Here is a 22,251-nt window from a genome sequence, read left to right as displayed (position 1 = left end):
AGTTCTGAATAAACAGGCCAGTTTCTAAGTTACCACAAGAGTTAGATGCTTTTGCTGCCAAAAGTTAACAGGGTTATCCACTGGAAACTTATGCATATTGTTTGAGGCTACTCATTCCCAGAGACAGTTAAGAAAAACTGCTTTTTTGGACTACAACTCCCATCCAGCATGGTGCTAGTGCATGGGAGCTTTCGTCCAAAAGAAGGCATTTTCCCAAAGGAGAAATTAGGGCAATACAATCACGTTTGAGAGATGAGGAATGCAATGGCGTCCTATTGAACAGAATAGCACTTTCGATGGAGGAAATAGAGTAAAAAGTAACGCTGCCTAAACAAAATCTGCCGGCAACTCAGCCCATCCTTCCCTTTAGCTCAACTGCTGCTGATAAGAACTACTCGTGGAAGTTTTTCAGGCCAAGCATCGACACTTGACCGCTTGCTCATTTCTCGAGGGGACTTGGGAAGAAAACCAAAACCAAAACCAAAACCCAGCAATACCGACGACAGAGAAAAATGTTGGTCTTTCGCTCGCTTCTTTTTCTGCTTTAGCTGCTTTTATTTGCCTGCTATTTATTTATTTAATTTATATCCCGCCTATCTGGTCTTGCGACCACTCCAGGCGGCTTCCAAACACATAAAAACAACATATAAATATAACAAAAAAATATTAGAGGCTCTGATCCTATAAAAACATAAACATCGGATGGACAGCAGGGGGGAACGAACCTCCCCGCTCACAGCAGCGCCTTCCTTTCCCGACCCAAGGCCATCTCGTGCTTTCCAGATGTTTTGACTACGACACCCAGAAGCCTTAGCCGATGGTCAGGAACGCCGGAAGGCGTGAGGCAAACCTTCGGAAGGTGCGCCGAGGTCTCCCCTCTTCCCCCTTTCCAATTCAGCTGGAAGGGGAGCCACGGACGGGATGCCAACCTGCCCGCTCCCTTCTCTGTCTCGTCCTCTCGTTCCAACCTGTCAGAGGGCCAAAGGCAAAAAAAAAACAACACGTGGTTTGGTTTTCGCTGTCACCACGACTACATTTCCCGGCGCCCTTTGCTCCCTTTGGGCATGCGCCTTGCTCCTCCCTGCCCAAGACTTCTTTTGTAGTTGGCAGGCGGCGAAGTTCCCTGCTATGCAACTCGCCAGGAGCGTCCTCATGGCCAGTGAGTCGCTGAACGGGCGCCCTTTGCGGTTAGAGGTTCTGTGAAAGGAAGATATGTAGGCGTAAAACAGGGGCTCACGCTTCTTCACCCAGCCTCCAATTGGTGTTGTTAGGTTTGGGGGGAATATTTACCGACTGGAGGGACAGGGGCGACTGTGCCTTCTCGATCCGCCGGAGCTAGGAGGGCTCAGTGGAGAGGAGCGCAGCTTGCCGGGGGCTTGGCACCCCCAGTGTGCCAGCCTGGAGCACGTGGGGATGATGGGGCGGCGGGCTGCCCTGGTACCTGTGCGGCCTTGGGCAAGTTGCACGGCGCTCCGGCACCACCAGAAGGAAGGACGAGAAAACGGTGTGCTGTATTTCGTACCTAGAAAACTCTGGAAGGATCCTCTTAAATTGGAAGCCACTTGATGACACTTCATTATTACTTGATCCTTTGAAACGACTCCAGAGTCCCAGTCCCAGTCCTGTGCATGGTTACTGTCACATAAGCCCCACTGACCTTTGGTGTCTATTGCTCCAAAGTAAATCTGCAAGAGATTTGCATCTTGAGCCACTCGTTCCCCTTCAGAGGAAATACTTTCTAGTAGATTTGCGGGTAGAGTGGAGTGAATTTTAAAAAGAATGTTTTTAAGAGATTGCAGTGCGATTCACCTGTATCTTTTCACGACCCACAGGTATTCTGTGTGCTTCGGAAGTTCTGCGTTTCCTTGTCACTGTATTTGAGTTAACAGTGGATTTCTCGGTGTTTCTGTTTCTCTCTTCAGTGGTGAGGCCAGCTGCGCGGAGTAGTTTCTTCCACCAGCTGATTTTGTCAGACCATGATTTTCTATCTATTGTGTTTTATTCCAGTGGTGGGTCTTTTTGCCTCAAGCACCTTAGTTTTAGGTTCTCTGCACAGATGTGGGTGGGTGACTTTATTCAAGGCTGAGTCTCTCCACCTAACCTCAGCTAAAATACTTTGTTCAAATAACAGGTTTTCCTTTGTGCTTCAGGTATTTAGCAATGGTAATGAAGAAATCCAGCTCAAAATAAATTGACCTTTGGAGTGACCAGTACAACATTTTGAAGGGCTCTGCTGTGCCTTGCATTGTAGATTTGGGCTGCTCTGAAATGCCTTTTAATGGTTAATTTGTCCCGATTCCTCTTTTAGGCTTCAGTTCTAAATCAGCACACAGTGAGATTTAATGCTGGTGACTAAACACGGGTAGGAATGTGTTTTCATAAAGCCTTTTAGACATTTGTGAGTTGTGTACTGTATGCTTGACAAAATGTAAACACAAAATTAAATCAGTCTTTCACTTTGTGTGTATGAAATCATAAGCACACCCTCCTGTCTGGAATGGGAATCAGTTGAATCCCTCCAGACTCAGATTTTGATCCAGATTGGGTACAATGTATTTATTCTAGAGTAAGAAAAAAGATGGCCTTCCTTTGTCCTTCTTTTCTGAAGAACATCTGTTCTTGACAGACTCTCTCAGTTGCTTGACTATGTTCTGTGCAGAACTCGGAGCAATACTGGTACAATACCAGGGCTTCTGTTTCCTTTCAGATGGATCCTCTTTTTTCTCTTTCCATATTTCTCTTTTAGATTTTCGTATAGCACTCATCCAGCTCCATGTATCTGCTGTCAAAACGGAGAATCTTAACCGCGCCTGTGGCTTTGTGAGGACTGCAGCAAAACAAGGAGCAAACATTGTGGTTCTGCCAGTGAGTCTTTGCCAATATTTTCTCCACCTATTAACCTCACAAAGCCATCAAACATTTGCACGGTGTTTCAGTCACATGCTTTGTATTCCGGTCTTTCTCTCTAATGCAGTTAGGTTTTTACAAGCAGGTTTGAAATATTTAAATTATAGTCACATATTAGGTTGTCCTTTGATGTTTTGTTTTGTTTGAATGCTCATATCTTTTCTTAAATAGATTTCTTGGGGCAGCAGACAGTCGACCTACTGTTTTAAATGCAGAAGGCAACACATGTGAAGTATACTACATAAAACAAAGGGAAAAAAGCAGTTCCCTAAACAAAGGACAAGAAGCCATAGCAAATATAAGAATAGCTTAAATGTTGCAATAAAATAGCCTCATAGGCATGGATGAAGAAAAAAAGATGTCAACGAATGCTAAAAAGACAGTAATGAAGGTGCCAGGCAAGCTTTTCTGGGAGACCATTCTGAAGCCAGAGGATTACGATGAAAAAAGGCTATTTGCAACAGGTCTTTTTCCTCACCTTTTCCTAACAGCACAGACCTCCAGGTGTAACAAAGGGTCATCTAGGCCAATGCTGTCTATGTGGACTGGCACCTCAGGATGAGGTGGGTGAGCCTTTAAAATTGGAACATCTTTGCTGGTGATCACACCACTGGCAGTCTGGTGCAATTGTAAAGGCTTCCTCCCCCCATCTTGAAGCACCCAAAAGCTTCCTCGGGGCAAAAGGATTCCCTAGGAACCTTCTAATCTTGAAAGGGGATGGGTATAGAAAGTTTTAAATGAAAATAATAATTAATGGCGCCAGGTGATATCATCACTATGCATATGGTGTAGGTCTCCTAGCTGGATTTCAGCCAGTGAAACATAACCAGCCCAGAGACAACAATATCTGTGTCATCTTAACCAGATTCCTTTTGAACCCCCCTTTCCCACTCCTTGTGTTGCTTTGCATGTTATAGTAAGCCAGGGTTCTGGGACAGGCAGAATGGACAAACAGTTACCAACAATTTGTTTATCATGATGTCCAAGACTATCATTTTAGCTCGTTTGTCCCCTGACATGCCAGCACCATAAAACGGTAACAAACTGGTTCTTTTCTGACCACGCTTATTTACTTATTCATTCCTCCATAACCAGTCAGGCCATACACATAAACAGGCATGAAAACCACTCTTAAAATGTGGCAGTTAACATTTAACATACAAGTAGGAACAATCAGCAAAATAATAAAATAATGATTCTTAAACAAGAATCAAGTACTGTAGTACAGTTGACATGCAGAGATTGTGAAGCAGGGAACAAATTCCATCTTTCCATAGCATGTTTAACAATTTGGCAGTCCTGTAGGATATGTAATAGTCTGTGCCAACTAGCTAAAATAAACTGTACTTAGAGGAGAATTGTTTCTTTTCTTGACCTGTTAAACAAGTAAACCCTAGATTATTTAGCTACAATCTGTGATTGCCCAGTGCCTTTGTGCAGTAGTAAAATAATTCTGGTATATGGCATCATCTGAATTTACCGTGTAAGTAAGGAGATTTTGAAGAGAATCAAATTAATGAATTGTTGTGGTGTAGCTGTCAGACTAAGGTTACATGTCTTTTTAACTTTATGTCCTTAGTCTCTTTCCTTTTTTTTGTTGTTCTTACTATTATTTATCTCATATTGCAGTGTGATTTTTTTAAAAAACCCAACAACTTAATAATATGTTGCTTTGCACCACACAATATCCATTTACTGTAGTGCTAAAGTTTTTTTCAATTGCTTCCTGTCATTCTTGCTGCAGAACTTTCCTGCCTGTGTTGGTTATTAACCTTCTGCTGCAGCCTATGTGACTCAACAGTGCAAAGTTCTTGACAATTCAGCCATAACATTTTAAGTGGGGGGAAATGACTTCTGCCCCAACACTGGGACCTCTTGGGTTGCATAAATCTTCCACTGCTATGAGCTGTACAAGCAAAGCATGCAGATAAAGAAGACCAGCGTTGCTTATCCTTCTGTGAGATGCCTAGATTAATTGGAGAGAGCTATGCTTCCTATATGCATGTCAACCAAGCATTTCACAAAAACGTAAAGGTTGGAGAAGATGGACACGCTGGGCTAGTCAGCAAATCTTTCCTAATGAGGCTTTCCCTCATTTTTCATGGAACTTTAGTGTCCCACTTTCATTTCCAGCTCTTCCTTACCTTCCCATAACTTTTTCTGGTTTCCACACCTTTCCTCCAAAAGTATGTTAAGAAGGAAAGGAGAATAATTGCATTACATATTCTGATTGTTAGTACCAGGAGTGCATTTCTGCCTTCCTTGTGTAAAAATTTAGAATAGCTATTCTACACAATGTTTGCTTCCACACTAGAACTGCAAACAGAAGCTAGGGCTTCATTATATATTCTGGAATGGAAATGACAGAAGGGAAAAGGAAAGAAGTGAAGTGGTAGGTAGAGATATAAACTTTTTTAAAAATTCCATTTTTTTCTGGAAAAAAATTCACCCCATTTTTTTCTGGAAAATAATGGATTTTTTTTTTAAAAAATTACATCTCTAGTGGTAGGTGAACATTTCTTAAAAGTGGCATAATTTGACAGCTCCACAGGCTGTGAAAGTGACTATAATTTCACATTCTGCCCAGATTGTGTTTGTTCATGTCCTGATCTCAAGGCTAGATCATTATAATGCAGCCTCTTGACCTTTGTGAGGGAAAGGATCACTTGCTAACATTGTGTGTCGAACCCAGCGTTGGTATTACTGTCACTTTGATCGAAAGAGGAAGAACGGCTTGGAAGTTTGATTCCCACTGTGCCTCCATAAGCCCAAGAGGTCCAAGAGGAATACTTTTTTTAAAAAAAGCTGTAGCTGGCCATATTTTGTTAGGTCATGATGTGTTACAGGGACATCAATTTCATTCTGTTCCCAATTCTAGGAATGCTTCAATTCTCCCTATGGGACAAAATATTTTCCAGAGTATGCAGAGAAAATTCCCGGAGACTCAACACAGAGGCTCTCAAATATCGCCAAGGAGTGTGGCATATATCTCATAGGAGGTAAAACTGCTTACGTATATCAGTCCCCCTGACACCCTCTAGGCATCGTCTGTATTTAAGAACTATACTGGATTATAGTGATGATTACATTTGAATAGCTGGCAAAGTAATTCCATTTCTTCTTTCTACTTAATGAAAGGTTCTGTCCCAGAAGAGGATGCTGGGAAGCTGTATAACACATGTACAGTTTTCAGTCCGGATGGTACAATGATAGCCAAGCACAGAAAGGTAAAGATAAATAAATTGATTGGTTTAGCTAGCTTGTGTTCACCCTTCGGGCTTCATTCAGACTCTTCTGCTTTGACTGTATCATAGCTTTCTAGCTCCATTAAATCTGGTTACTCTGTGAAACCAACATTTAAAAAAATGTTTCTGGGTTTTCTTGTTCTCCTTCCCCTCTTCTCTTTTGCTTTTCTGTGACATCTTGTTTGATAGTAAGGCTGCTATTCCTTTGTTTTTGCAGAAGGGCATGCTATTCCAGGTAAGCCACAGAACTGCACCAGATTTTGGCCATAGACTGTTAAGTATCTTTTTAGAGCCATCTCTAATGTGTAAAGAGCATGAGCATGGTCAATGTATCTGATGCAGCATAATTTCTAAGCCCTGTCTTTGTTTTGAAAACAGATTCACTTGTTTGACATTGATGTTCCTGGAAAAATCCGGTTTCAAGAATCAGAAACGCTGTGTCCTGGTGACTCGTTCTCTGTGTTTGATACTTGTACGTAAAAGATCTGCATTTTATCTGTAACCAATAAACTTAAGAGATGCCATCTCATAGCATGACTTAGCTCATGAAAAGGAAAACAGTGTAGATATGTGTTGATTCTCTTGTTTATATTCAGTTCTGCGAAGGGCACTGTAACAGTGTACATACTCAGCACCTAGAGAGGAATGCACGAACATCTTGATTACCCTCCGATAGGGAGACTAGTCTTTCGCAGAGAACCTCTCCCATTTGTGGGGAATCTTCATGTGAGTTGAAACGTTTCATCTCATATGCATCATAGGGGGAGTTAGAACTAGCCCACTCACCCTTTTCCATGTCTTGCAAGAATGCACTTCTAAATGGCTAAATAGAGCTCATTTTTATAATTTTTGGTTACATGAAAAGACAGCTGTTGTTAAGAATGAAAAAAAACTGTTCTGGATCAGACTAAAGGTCTCTGTAGTCCCTCATCCTGATTCTGAAGTGGAAGATCAGATGTCTTTGAGAAGGCTGCAAGGAGAACAGGAGTAAAACTGCACTTTTGTGCGTGTCTTCTCCCACAACTGGTATTCAGAGGCATAGCCCCTCTGGTACTGGAGGTAATTTTAGGATGCATGGAAAAGTAGCCATCCCTGAATTCATCTAGCCACCCTTAAAGGCTGACAGCCTGCAATACAGAATTTTGCCATTTAACTCTGTGTGCTATGAATAAATACTTCCTTTTATCGATCCTTTATTTTTCACTCTTTTTCTCTCTGTTGCGCATCATCATCTGTATTTTCTTAATGAACCTTTCATTAAATTTGGAGGGATCCTCTTGCCCTCCTTTGTTATAAACCCCCTAAATTATTTGATGTCATAAGCAGACTTCGGCCACTTCATTTCCTGCCCTCAACACTATACCATTTATGAACAAGTGAAATAGCACCAGTTCCGATAAAGATCCTTGAGAGACCCTATCATCTATATCCCCCATTGAAATGTGAAATTGAATTATAATGTACTGTCATATTTTCACTCTTGTGGCTTGAGGACACAGAGGGAGTTCAGAATCCAGAGTTTGTGCTGGTGTTATAGTATATTTTTTATGGGATTTTTCTAAGCCTTAAAAAAAGGAAATATTTATTCATTTATAAAGAGTGTCTTATGTATTAATGAATTGTTTTGTGGTTTAGCTCAGACTTGTTCTTATATACATATGTTTATAAATCAGGACTTCCTCCTTCCTAGTAAAAAATTGTTGTATACTAATTTCTCAACATTGAACTTACATCATGTCAATTTGTTTTTGTTTATGGGCAGCATGTTGCAAAATAGGGCTTGGGATCTGCTATGACATTCGTTTTGCTGAGCTTGCTCAAATCTACACCCAGAAAGGTAAGCACGTAGCTGCTGATGTGCTTGTGGGGTGGGGTATGGGGTATCATCTCCCCATGGCTGGAACCTACCCATTCCTTGTGTGTCTGTATTAGAAGCACTTGAACTTGCCACCATATAGCCAAGGCCTGCTACAAAATATGGTTCCTTGAGTAAACGAGCATTCTGTACCACCACACTGGCTCAGACATTTAGTGCGTGAGGCTTCACTGTGAAAACCCTGTGCAATATGGTTGACAGCAACCTGAAAAAGACATTAAACTTTTCCTATTTTAGAAAGAGTTTGGAGCCACATGCTATTCTCAAAATTGCAATAAAAATATACGAGATATTGAAAGCAGAAGATAAGCAGAAAAAAGATAAAAGACAAACAGAAACCAGAAAGGTCAGCTAAAGGAAGAAAAGGATCTGAAAATTTTTAATAGCAAATATATGTACTCAAAAGTTAGCAGGAAAAGACAGGTAGGCCTTTGGCCACTGTTTAATGAGAATTAGCCCTTTAATAATGGATGTTGTACTTTCTTTTATTATACTGTTAGGTGGCTTATAAATTCAGTGCTTGTTTTATATGATAATTTATTTAATAGTGGCCAGATTCCTACTAGTGTTGGTAATTCTATGGCTAATTATGAAGTAACTGATCGCCTGCCCAGTTGCAAAACCAGGATGTGCCCAACCACCTCATCAGTGAGCCGCAATTAGTTGCAGCAAATTACACAAACCTTAATAATTGTGTGCCATCACATTGGTTCAGACTTACAGCAACCCTTTCAGGGTTTTCCAGGAAGAGAGTACTGTACTCCGAAGTGGTTTACCATTGCCTTCTTCTGGAGTCAACCTGGGACTGTGCCGATGGCCCATGTCCACACAGGCTAGCGGTTCTAAGATGCACGCTGGGGAATTGAACTCTCATCTTGTGGCTCTGCAGGTAGATACCTAAACCACTGAACTATTCAGCTGTGAACACAAATAAGATTCCTGCCAATATTTTAATTCAGTACTTTCTTGTGTATGTTTTCAAAATTCATGTTGTAAGCCATGTTGAGTCTTGCAAGGTAGGATATAATTAAGACAGGATATAATTAATTCATTAAAGAAATAAGAGATTTGTGTAGCTGCTTTTTTCATCACCATGCCTTGTCCCTTTTGAGAATATGAACCATTTTTGCCATTGTATCCTTCCATTTGAGCCAGGTTGCCAGCTCCTTGTGTATCCAGGGGCATTTAACTTGACAACCGGACCAGCCCACTGGGAACTGCTACAAAGAGCACGGTAAGAAGTAGCCAACTATTCCTCCCCCAAAACGTATGTACAAAAAGGATTTGAGAAAATAACTTATTACATCACTTGTTGGTTTGGAGTAAAAAAAAAAAGCAAGTTAGAAATGTTGCAATCAGTGTGGAAAAAACAACCCTGTTATGCCTCCCTTTTTGTGTTTATTAATTGGAGTCCTAACTGAACCAGAAATGTTGTAATATCTCTAACATAGTGAATTCGCAATGGAACTCCTGAGCTTCAGAGATCCATATGCCACATGTTACTAGTTCACAGTTCAGATTTATATATGAAAATAGTTATGGGTGTGATTTCTCCATATGCAAAATAGAAGATGGAAAATCCATAGGACTCAGTGATACAATGGTTAAAGCGTCCAACTAGTATGCAAGAGATTGGGGTTCAAATCCCCACTCACCCATGAAATGTACTGGTTCCCTTAGGTAAGATGCACTCACTGAGCCTAAACCTACCTCACAGGGTTTTTGGGAAGATAAAAGTGAGGAAGACAACCACATAAAAGACCATAAGCTCACTGGAAAAACTGTGACATAAATTGTAACAAACAACAAAATAAACTGAGAGGCAGGGAAGGATTAGCATGCGGCCCTCCAGCTGTTGTTATGTTGCAGCTCCTGTCATCCTTCATTGTTGGTTTTGCCAAAGAATGGGCGTTTCAGGGCCCCAAATTCTGTATTTGTGCTAAAAAAGCTGATTCATTCCAATTGCCTCTTGGTTTCTCAGACCATTTTAATATTTATACAGTGTATTCAGCCTTATGTTTTAACTTCCCATTCCATTTTTGTTCAGAGCTGTCGATAATCAAGTCTATGTGGCAACTGCCTCTCCTGCTCGGGATGAGAAGGCATCTTATGTCGCTTGGGGACATAGCACTGTAGTCAATCCATGGTGAGTGGGCAATTAAGGTCTTGTAATGCAGTAGTATGGCCAGATAAACACAAAATAATTAGAACCTAAATTAGAACCCAATTAGAACCTAAAAAGATTGAGCAAAAAAGGAACTTTCCTATTAGCTGCTGAATCCTGGCCAATAAAAGCCAAGCAGCTTGGGGCAATGAGATTGTGTATAAGTTGAAATGTGGTTTTTGATGTGTCTCCATGGAAATGGCATGAGTTTTCAGGAAGGCACCACAGCTGCTAAGCAGCTGCCAAGGATGCTACTTTCTCTGTGACTTGGGTGATGTAAGGACGAGGCAGCCTGGAGGGGCACACTCTTGCTTCAAAGATCATGGTTTACAACTTTAATTGAAAAATTGGCAGCAAATGTATGTAGGCATGTGGTTCTCTTTCATCATTCACTTGGTAGTTGAGAAAACCCTGAGTTTGGCCCAAGAGTTTTCATGGCACATTTTTGTTTGCGGAGTGAAATTAGTGGATTTAGTCCTCTAACAAACCAGTGGTTAGTGCACCTCTGGAAAATCATCCCATTCAGATTTCTTCTAAAGGAAAATACAAAAGGTAGCATTTCCTGCTTCATGCAGGAATCCAAGACAAAGTAGATCTGACAGAGGGTTATCCAGTTTTCTCTTGAATGCCTCCAGTGTTGGAGGGCTCACCACCTGCCAAGATATAGAATCATACAGCAGAGTTGAGCTGTGAATTTCCTTCCATGAAACATAATTCTGGGCATGAATTTAGTCAGATTTAAAAGGTGACTAGCTAACTTCTCAGATACAAACTGTCGTCCTTCGCACACCAGCGTCATTTCCTTTAATTTTGTCAAGGAGAGCAATCTTATTTTAACTGCTACCTTCAAATGTTAGTTCACTGGAAAACGAATTGCAGCAATACAGTATACTTTAGGGATCTATTATGCTTGTACTCCAATTTCACAGTAAAAGCGTTCTTAGAACTGCCTTTACACGAGACAGAGAGGGATTCAGAATGATTAGTCCCTAATGCTAGCAAAACCGGGTCCTCTAATTTTGCCCTAGGCGACTTCTCACTCCTTCACCCAAGTCTGTCTCGATTTTATATAAACAATCTGGAAGGTCTGCTCTTCCTCTTTTTACTTTAGGACCCTCTTTTGGTAATATGGTAATGTGGCCAGATCAAAACAATCTTAGTTCAAAAATATCAAATTTACTATAGTAGCTTGGTCTATACAAGGAGACAGCTTACAGACAATTTGACTTTTTATATTTTATTACAAAAGATATCATTTCAACAAGCTTATTTTAACGTTATTCAGTATTTCCAAAATAACCCCCAGCCTTAGCCACCAGACATTTCCTCTATAAAGTGAAAACAATAAAATGTCTAACTAGATCTTAAATAAGCATTCTTACGCAATCCTTTTGATTAAAGTTCTGTCGGCTGCATTTCGCTCGGTGTTGTCTCTCTCCCTTCTCCGTCCTTCTCCTCCTTCTCTTCCATCTTCCTTAAATTAAGAAGTTATGTCCTTGTCCATCGAGGAGTTGAGATAAGATAAGGTCAGCTTGCTCTTCTTAACTCTTTTTTTTTCTTTAGCTGGAGAAGAACTGACCTTGTACATTTTCTCTCTCTAATTAGCACCTGGACATAAGCAGATCTCTAGCTTTTTCGTTGCAGCTCTGAACTAAATCCTATAAAATACAACACTATTCTATTTTTATAATCAAATCCATGACACGCCCCCCCTTAAAGATACAAAATATAGGACTATTAAAGTTCTTATTTTGTTACTAACTTAACATTTGATTATGCAAGTGACTATTTACAATATCACATGTGTATATACAGTTATCTTAATTACTCAGTTTCATTATCAGCGTACATTCGTGAAAGACTATCTGCAAGAATATTTAATTTTCCCGGAATATGTTGTATTTCAAAATCAAAGTCTTGCAGGGATAGACTCCATCTTAGCAATCTCTGGTTGTGAGATTTGATTTTTTGTAACCAAACCAAAGCTCGGTGATCAGTTTGCAGAGTGAATTTGCGCCCCCATAAATAAGGTCTTAATAGATTTAATGCCCAGACAACAGAAAGTGCCTCCTTTTCCGGTACGGCATAATGTTTTTCTCGTTCTAAGAGTTTTCTGGAGAAGTAGGAAATAGGATACAGGTTCCCATCTTCTCCTTGTTGTAATAATACTGCTCCGAGACCCAATTCTGAGGCGTCTGTTTGTAAAACAAAAGACTTGTTAAAATCAGGTGATTTTAGAATAGGGGCATTGATGGCTTTGGTCTTTAATGCATCAAAAGCATTTTGACATTCAGGGGTCCATTTTACCTTGACAGGCTGCCTTTTCTTAGTTAGCTCCGTCAAAGGCGTAGCCAAATGACTAAAATTGGGTATGAATTTTCGGTAATAACCAATTAAACCTAAGAATGATCGCACTTGTTTCTTTGTTTTAGGTATAGGCCAATCATTTATAGCTTGTATTTTCACTTGCAGGGGTTGAATTTCTCCCTGCCCAATTAAGTGACCTAAATACATAACTTTTCCTTTCATCCACTGACATTTACTCGCTTTGACTGTTAGCCCTGCTCGATGGATTCTTGCCAAAACAGTTTCAATATGAACCAAGTGTGAGTCAAAATCCGAACTGAAAATTGCAACATCATCGAGATAAGCACTAGCGAATGGTAACCCCTGTAACAGTTTATCAATCATTCTTTGAAAAGAAGCTCCTGCATTCTTTAATCCAAATGGTAAACGTCGGAATCTATAAGTTCCCACGTGAGTGATAAATGCGGTCTTATCACGAGACTCCTCTGCCAGATCGAGTTGCCAATATGCATTTTTGAGATCGATTATGCTGATGAACTTAGCCTGTGAAAGGCGTTCTATCAAGTCATCCATTCTAGGTAATGGGTATGGATCGGTAACTGTGACACTATTTAATTTCCGGTAATCTACGCAAAATCTCACCTCATCGAGGATCTCGCCTAGTGCGTTCTTTTTAGGGACCAGAACCACTGGCGATGCCCATGGGGAAAATGATTCTTCAATCACCCCCAAAGATAACATTTTTTTAATCTCCTCTTCAATTTGAGTGGCATGATTTCCAATTGCTCGGTATGGACTTGACCGAATTGGAGGGCTGGCTTCAGTATTAATTTCATGACTAATCATATTTGTATAACCAGGTTGGTCCGAAAAAACCGTTTGGTATTTTTCTAAAACTTGATAAAGTTTCTCTTTTTGGTCTGTGGTACCGGATAGAACAATATTATCAGACCAAGTACCCGCATTTTCTAATTCAGTTAGCATATCAACAGGTTCGCTTTCTGGTTGAAAACATGCCACATGACACTGATACACCATTGCCGATCTGTCTCTATACATTTTTAAACTATTTACATGATACATTATTGGTTTCTTGGATGAATTTAACATTTTCACAAGATAATTCACATTTCCCACTTTTTGTATGATTTCCCCTGGACCTTCCCAAACTACTTCCAATTTTGAAGGTCTGAGCGGGTTTAGTACAAGTACCATATCACCCACTGCAAACTCTCGGTGACGGGCCTTCTTGTCATGATAGTATTTTTGTTTTGTACAATCAGTCCGTTTCCCTGTTCTTTGACAGTAATCACAGGTACTAACGTAGTCCTTGACGGTTTTATAAATTCCGGGCCAATAAAAATGCTGCGAAATCCTACTTAACGTTTTTTGAATTCCAAGATGTCCGCTACTTGGACTATCATGGGCAAGTTGCAGAATTCTTTCTCTGTACTCTCTTGGAATGACTAGTTGTTGTACTGGTTCCGCCTGATCATTTGATTTGGGAAAATACTCTCGGTATAATAGTCCATTTTGTCCCCACAAAAAGGTTACTTTTTGTTGTACCGGTTGTACCGCGTAACTGTCGGCTTGAGACCTCAAAGAATCCAATGTAGGGTCTTCCATCTGTTTTCGTTTGAATTCCTCTGATCCCATTGGTACTAATAGATCCTCTGGTTCAGTTTTTATCTCAGTTGTACTATCCGTTTCATCTGCAAGGGGTTGATGTTGCGTTCCATGTCCATCTGATTGCTCCTCAGAGTTATCTTCAGTTGGGACTTGCTCTATTGCTTTGCTTCGCGCACGTGTCACTGCTTGTATGGAAGCTGATTTTAAAGTGTGTTGGTGGTTAAGAAATGCTAGATCGTTTCCCAATAAAAAATCAGGTTTACCTTCATGCACTAATAGATATTTTGCACCTTTCCAATCCTTGTAGCTTAAGTGCACATACACGAGTGGTAAGAATCGCTCGATTACTTCTCCTGATCCATATGTTTTCACTGGACATCTCAGGTTATTCAAAATTAGTGCCGGATCCACAAACTGTTTGTTAATCGATGAGATATCTGCAGCGGTATCCCGAGAGGCGTTTATGGTTAAATCTCCTGTAGAAAAATGTAGGGTTACCGGTTCCGAAAAACTTTTCAGTGACCAATATAACTGTTCTTCCGGTAGGATGCTACTAGGCTCTATAACTGAAAATTTCTCCCCTGAGGGTGTCTGCTGGTTTACTGTTGTAGAGATTTGAGCTACTTGTAAGCCCATTATCCTTGGCACAATCCTTGGCTCCGTTGCTTGCATTTCACTGGTTTCAGAAAAATTTGGCTTGACTCCTCCTTGTCGCTGGGGTGGCACATTCCTTAGTTGATTAACTTCATGTGGTTCTGTTGGTTGTTCTGGTATTTCTAGTGGTGTTGCACTGAGATAATCCACTTTAAGGGTCGTTGGCTTGAATTTCCGTGGAGTGGGTATGGGTGCCTTCTTGAATTTTCTTGGTGTGGGTAAGGGTGTCTGTCGGAATTTTCGTGGGGCAGGTAAGGGTGGTTTACCAACTTGCTTTCCGTCTTGGTTATCTGATATGGACAGTCTTGGACAATCTTTCTTTAAATGGGCTCCTCCACAATGGAAACAAGCCAAGGGTAAACTAATCTGGCTAGTACCCATGCTTCTTCGCTCTTCCGCTATTGACTGTCCTGGTTCTGGAACCACTGTTTTCTTGGCTTCATATTGGTTCTGCCTTCTAGGCACTTCTGGAATAGGCCTAACTCTGGGAGTAGGTTCAATCTTCTTAAAGGAAATTAATCCATCATCTTCCTGTTCACAAGTCAGGTTTCCACTATCCATGTTCCCTAAGGAACCTCTGGCCTGCTCTCTCTCAGCAGTTTTGCTCTGTAAAATCTGTAGTTTCAATTCATAGTATCTTCTTGCTTGAAGTTCATTTGCTGTGTGTGCATTCACCCATTGTTTCTGGCTCTCCATGAAGTCTGCCATCATCAGGGTAAGCTGTTCTTGCAACTTGAGACTTATATCCTTTGCATCTACTGGACTGCTGCTGGCCTCTGCTCCAGCTGTTCCCCTCTGCATGGTTATTTCTCCTGTTAGCAGGTCCTGCTGAGTTGGAACTTGTTCCGCCCCAGTGTACTGCTGTGTCCTTCTTGGCATTATTTTTGGTTTAACAACTTCAGGATTTGCTTCTATTAATCTTTGGGCATATTCTTCATCCTCTGGGTTATCTACTTCCCAGTGTTGCACTGCTTCCAAAATCTCCTTATCCACTGATACTTCAGGCAGTGAAAACCGACTGCTAAAAGCCATTTTTCCTTTTTTTTTCTCTCTCTCTCCCTGCAGTCTTGGCCGAAGCACGGGAGGAGCAATAAAACAATTAAACTGTCAGCTTTGACTAATCCTACTTTCCCTTCAGGAAATCCTTTTGGCTCTGGCTTGGGGTAGGAAATTTTCCTTTTTTTAATTTTATTTAATTACTTTTAAATTACTTTTATTATCCTGGCTGCTCCTTTTAGACTCCTGCTACACTCAAAACAATTTTGCCACTCTGTCACCTGAGTGAAACGAGCTGGCACTTTTTAAACAACACAATGCTTGTTCCTTAGAACTCTTAAGCCACTGGCAGAATCTCTCCTTGCATTACTTTAGCCTGAGCTTTCTGCATAGGAGTCTTCTCCAGTCACAATAATTTACAACCTTCCCTGCTTTGCTCTGAAGCTCACGCCAGAGAAGTTTCTCTTGTCCTTTATTCAGCAGTGTGTATCTGCTTACTCACACATCTGCCTTCATAAAACAATTACCAGCGCTAATTCAGCCCTTGAGCAAAGCGCAAACCAAATCCCATCTGCCACTATACTGTAAACACGGCACGTAAGGCTCAGATCCCAAGATGCCACCATGTGGTAAACACAGCACGTGAATAATATCCCACCTGCCACCATGTGGTAAAAGCGTTCCTTAGAACTGCCTTTACACGAGACAGAGAGGGATTCAGAATGATTAGTCCCTAATGCTAGCAAAACCGGGTCCTCTAATTTTGCCCTAGGCGACTTCTCACTCCTTCACCCAAGTCTGTCTCGATTTTATATAAACAATCTGGAAGGTCTGCTCTTCCTCTTTTTACTTTAGGACCCTCTTTTGGTAATATGGTAATGTGGCCAGATCAAAACAATCTTAGTTCAAAAATATCAAATTTACTATAGTAGCTTGGTCTATACAAGGAGACAGCTTACAGACAATTTGACTTTTTATATTTTATTACAAAAGATATCATTTCAACAAGCTTATTTTAACGTTATTCAGTATTTCCAAAATAACCCCCAGCCTTAGCCACCAGACATTTCCTCTATAAAGTGAAAACAATAAAATGTCTAACTAGATCTTAAATAAGCATTCTTACGCAATCCTTTTGATTAAAGTTCTGTCGGCTGCATTTCGCTCGGTGTTGTCTCTCTCCCTTCTCCGTCCTTCTCCTCCTTCTCTTCCATCTTCCTTAAATTAAGAAGTTATGTCCTTGTCCATCGAGGAGTTGAGATAAGATAAGGTCAGCTTGCTCTTCTTAACTCTTTTTTTTTTCTTTAGCTGGAGAAGAACTGACCTTGTACATTTTCTCTCTCTAATTAGCACCTGGACATAAGCAGATCTCTAGCTTTTTCGTTGCAGCTCTGAACTAAATCCTATAAAATACAACACTATTCTATTTTTATAATCAAATCCATGACAGTATGTATACACCAGCTTTTCTGTTCAGGAGGGCAATATCTTTGCTAATTTTTAGAGCTACATTTGAGCTAAATCTAACACCAGTCCTACCTTGAATAAACTCTTTAAAATTAGTGGGCTTGCTGTTAGTGGAACTAAGTGTATTTAACCTTAGATAAACAAACACAGAATAAGACTACCAGTGGCTTCTGATATAAATTTTGATTTAGATGGTTAAATTCTGTTAGATCTCATAGCATACTAAACAACAATGTTCTTGTGAGCTTTTAAACTGATCTTATGGCTCTGTTCTCTAGAGCAATAAAGCATACAGGAAGGTTAAGCTGAAACGAAGATTAAGAGGTTTATTTAGGAAAAAAAATTGATAGAAAATCCTGTCCTAAGCCAGAAAACCATGTCTCAAGGCTCAGCACATTGGGGTCCAGAAAGGACGGGGGTTTAAGCTCACTCTCAAGAGATGTTAAAAGCTTGAGTGTTAGACAGGAAGTGGTAAACCCTTAAGAGGAGCAAAAAGGACAGCGAGAAAAACCTAGTGAAAGGAATAGTTACACTCTTATTTCCAGAATGGGCATCCATAGGGAGAGATGCAAAAGAGGTGATTATTTTGGATGATTCATTCAACAGCTCTTGCTCATGACGGCTCCAACAGAGTCAGTATGGTTGTTTATCTCCTGCTGGTGAATACGAACAGAGGGACGCAGTTATGCTTATCTCACATTTATAGGCCTCCATGCAGCATTTGGCTGGCCACTTAGTGGGCTGCGGAGGCCCTTGAAATAATCTAGAATGCTTCTTCATATGGCTGAGACATACATTCAGAATGAAAACTCATAGGGAACTTTGTATGCCTTTATGAGTATCAGGGTTTTGGGACAGTTTGGGTTGATGACTTCTCACAGGATGTCTATGAAGTTACTAAAATGTGCTAATAGACCACAGAGCCTCAAATCTTTGGACACTTCAGATGAAAGATACCAAGTTATATACAGTGGTGCCTCGCATAGCAACGATAATCGATGCAGCAAAAACCGCTGATAAGCGATTTCATCACTATGCGATTTTTAAAAAGCCCATAGAAACGCATTAAAACCTGTTTAATGCGTTCCTATGGGCTAAAAACCTACCTTTAAGCGAAAATCCTCCATACGGCGGCCATTTTTGCTGCCCGGTAAGCGAGGAATCCGTCCCTAAACACAACAGGCAGCCATTTTTTTTACCCGGTGGCCATTTTGGACCCACCAATCAGCTGTTAAAAAATCATCGCTTTGCGATGATCGGTAAGCGAAACAGGAAACTGATCATCGCAAAGCAAAAAACCCCATTCAGACCATCGCAGAGCGATCGCAAAAAGTTAATCACTATGCGATTTCGTCGTTAAATGGGGCGCCCATTAAGCGAGGCATCACTGTACAGGGATCCCTTACAAACCTCAATTCCCTGACTGCAAGTAGTACAACAGAAGTGTGCAGAAAGAGTTGAGGGAATAATCTTTTCTGGAGCTGTCCTTTTTCCTAAATATATTTGCAAGTCTCCCATGTCAGTAACTTCTTTAAAAAAGCAGAATTGAGCAAGGTTTGGAGACCAGAAAAGTTCTACTGACCATCTTTTCAGGTTTCAGAAGGCTTCTGGGTTTGATTCAAATTCAAATGGGGTTTTTCTAGCATAATGTTCTGCTAGACTCTAGAGGAACACAGGATGGTGATATTTTCTGGAGAGCTTCTGAAACAGCTGGTATGGCGTGGGGGGGATGCAAAAGGAAAGGGGAGTTGTTGAACGTCACCTCCACTAGATCAATTACTCCTGTAAGGGTTAAGAACTGCAGATCATGGCCCGATCCACTCTCACTTGGGTCATGAAGTCATTCAGTATGAAATACTCTCCTTTCATTTTCAGGGGGGAGGTCATAGCCAAAGCTGGCACTGAAGAAACTATTATCTACGCAGAGATAGGTGAGTCAAAGTGAAGTGTTTTTGGCCTTTTGGTGGGTAAAATCTCTTCCTCTGCTACAAAACCTTGTGCTGTTTTGGGTGCAACATACGCTCTTGGCCCCAGTGCCCTACCTATACATTGATACAACTGATCATTCCCCATGGTTATAATGGAGTACACACAAAGTAGGCAACAGCTCCAAACGTGTTACAAACATATTTAGCAGTTTCATGGAATAATAGATTCATGGAATAATGGACGGGGTCTATAAAGCCACGGAGTTCAAACCCCTACTCAGTGCATTTCACTCTTATCAGACTACATTGAAATTCTCACGTGAATATACTTACTCTGTATTCATACGTGATAAGTATATATTTACCTATAATTGTAATACGGTGACTGTGGCACAGTGGTTAAATTGCTGTACTGCAGCTAAAACTGTGCTCATGACCGGGGGTTCAAATCCCAGGTAGCCGGCTCAAGGTTGACTCAGCCTTCCATCCTTCCGAGGTCGGTAAAATGAGTACCCAGCTTGCTGGGGGGGCAATGTGTAGCCTTTATAATTAAAATTGTAAACCGCCCGGAGAGTGCTTGTAGCGCTATGGGGCGGTATATAAATCCAATAAATAAATAAATAAATAAATAAAAGAATTGGCCATAATATAAGCCTTTTGATTTTTTTTACAGATCTAAAGAAGCTTGCAGAAGTTCGTCAACAAATCCCTATTCTTTCCCAAAAGCGGTCAGACCTGTATGCTGTAGAAGCAAAAGCTACATGATGGTCTTGGACCAATACACTAATAGTTTTAGTCAAATTTTTTAAAAATTAAGTAAGTTCAGTATAACAAGGTAGGAAATCAAATTTATAAATAATAATTTGTGTTCGGAGAAATCTGAAGGTGAGATGTTTATGTATATTTGTATAGGTCCTTCAATATTTCATTTGCTTCATTGTATATTATAAATTAATCACTGAAGCAGTGATAATACATACAGCACATTCTTTAAGAAAATAAAGTTATTAACTATTATGCACCAACATGTTTTTGCACTAACACATTCTAACAAGATAAGAATTTTTTACTGTTTTGATACACACCAGTGTTCATTCATTTGTGAGAAAAATTAGTCATCCCTCAGTTTCACATAAAGAAATCTAAAAAGATTAGGTCATGAAGTCATTTGGTATCAAATAATAAAACATCTAAGTATATTTTTAAGATGCTTCTTGTTTGAAATTAGAAGTTAGGTCAGTGCTATCAAGTATTTCTTATTACAAGGGGATGAGCAATCTTTCCTCATTCCACATCCCTTCAACTAAAGCTCCTCTAAACCTTTGCTGCTGGCTGTGTTGGATAGCACTTCTGATAGCTGAAGGCCAAAAGCTGTGGAAGGTCCTTTGCAAGACCAGTTGATATTATCTGCTTGTCATACCATGAAATCCAATGTCTTTCATTTCCTTCATGTGCCTGTGCCAACATGAGAGATCAGTACTGAGACCAGTTTCAAAAATGACACTGATATAGAGACTGACAAAGTTAATATGACAGCACAGTCATAATTGGTGTAAAAATGACCATGAACAGCGGGGTGATTTACATGTAATGATATCTCCAAAAAAATTATATGTGGTGAAAATACCTTATCAGAAATGCGAGAACACTACTGAGCATGGTGATTATGTCTGATCTCATCTAAAAAAAGAGTGTCAGACCTTACATGCACAGAAGTTATGATGTTCTCTGACATGAAATACTCATTTTTGTGTGTCCATTTGCCAGAGGAATATTTCATCAACAAAACAGCATTTAAAGAATGCTACTGGACCAAAGGCTCTGAAGGTAGAAAAGAAAACAAAGGGAAATAAGCCAAAAGCTGTAAAAAAAAAGTATAAAGAAATCAAGATAAATAATAATCAGAAAGATAACCACAAAACTATAAGTATTACTTAACCCTGTCTGATATATTCTGCTATTCATTGCCAATGCGTCTTAGAAACCAGAAATGAGAGATAGCTTTCTAATGTCTGTGCTCTTGCCAGGAGGGGTGGGATACCATCAAAACTTATCTAGACATTTATGAACCATGGTTCTGCACAGGCAAAGACCCTTATGTACATAATGAAAAAGAGTAGGTACACTTGCTTCATACTGTATCCAGGATAGACATCTCTGCCCAGCTCACGGTTGGCAAGGATGCCCTACAGGAACTATCTGTGATTCTCCCTTCAACAATTGTCCTCTGTCTTCAAACTACCAATTATGAAAGTGCTTACTGGGTACAGCCATGTGGCCAAAGGCTAAACAGTCTTCAAGCACAGAGACACAATTTAAATTAACAAGTGCATTTAAAGAAATTGCATTACCCAAGAGGCACAGCTGTACATTCCTCTTAGTATGTAGGCCAAGTTTTAGATACCTGGCTTTCATTCTCTTGAAGTTACAGGTCTGATACTTGTGACTTGCTATAGACACAGTTCCAACACAGTGGACAGGTAACAGACTTAGTTATACTCAGAAGAGATATACTGAAATCAATGGGGGTATAATTAGGATCATTGTAAGTGCCAGCGATTTCAATGAGTCAGATTTTAAGTGTAAGTATGCTGTGGGTTAAACCGCAGAAGCCTCTGTGCTGCAAGGTCAGAAGACTAGCAGTTAAGATCGAATCCACACGATGGAGTGAGCGCCCATCATGTATCCCAGCTCCTGCCAACCTAGCAGTTAGAAATCATGTAGATAAATAGGTACCACCATGGTGGGAAGGTAACAACGTTCCGTGTCTAGTCACGCTGGCCACGTGACCACGGAAATGGTCTTCGGACAAATGCTGGCTCTATGGCTTGGAGACAGGGATGAACACCGCACCCTAGAGTTGGACATGACTGGCTAAATGTCAAGGGGAACCTTTATGGATCCAACCCAATGAACTCAGTCAAGTACAGGAACAGTTTCCCTTCCAAATTTCTGGCAGAGGGGATATAGAAAGTGAAGAGTGGTAGAATATACCAGATGGGTGGGATATAAATTGAACAAATAAATTAAATAAATAAAAATAAAGCAGTATGCAGCAGATTCTTTCACATGCTATAC

At 40.4% G+C, this 22,251-nt stretch overlaps 1 protein-coding gene across 1 annotated transcript; it reads left to right on the top strand.

The window, feature by feature from the left end:
- Nucleotides 1-913: 913 nt before the first annotated feature.
- On the top strand, nucleotides 914-20,198 carry NIT2 (nitrilase family member 2). The gene is made up of 10 exons (XM_020785026.3): nucleotides 914-1,159; nucleotides 2,747-2,865; nucleotides 5,786-5,906; nucleotides 6,046-6,134; nucleotides 6,531-6,624; nucleotides 7,915-7,989; nucleotides 9,184-9,262; nucleotides 10,076-10,174; nucleotides 19,121-19,176; nucleotides 19,847-20,198. Exons 1-10 carry the CDS (start codon nucleotides 922-924, stop codon nucleotides 19,936-19,938), a joined length of 1,062 nt encoding a protein of 353 aa, XP_020640685.2. The 5' UTR covers nucleotides 914-921; the 3' UTR covers nucleotides 19,939-20,198.
- Nucleotides 20,199-22,251: the final 2,053 nt, after the last annotated feature.

This window comes from Pogona vitticeps, chromosome 3 (genome assembly GCF_051106095.1).
Source record: "Pogona vitticeps strain Pit_001003342236 chromosome 3, PviZW2.1, whole genome shotgun sequence".
Classification (NCBI taxonomy): domain Eukaryota; kingdom Metazoa; phylum Chordata; class Lepidosauria; order Squamata; family Agamidae; genus Pogona; species Pogona vitticeps.
Note: the sequence above shows the minus strand (reverse complement) of the source record. Positions and strands in the feature narration are given on the sequence as shown.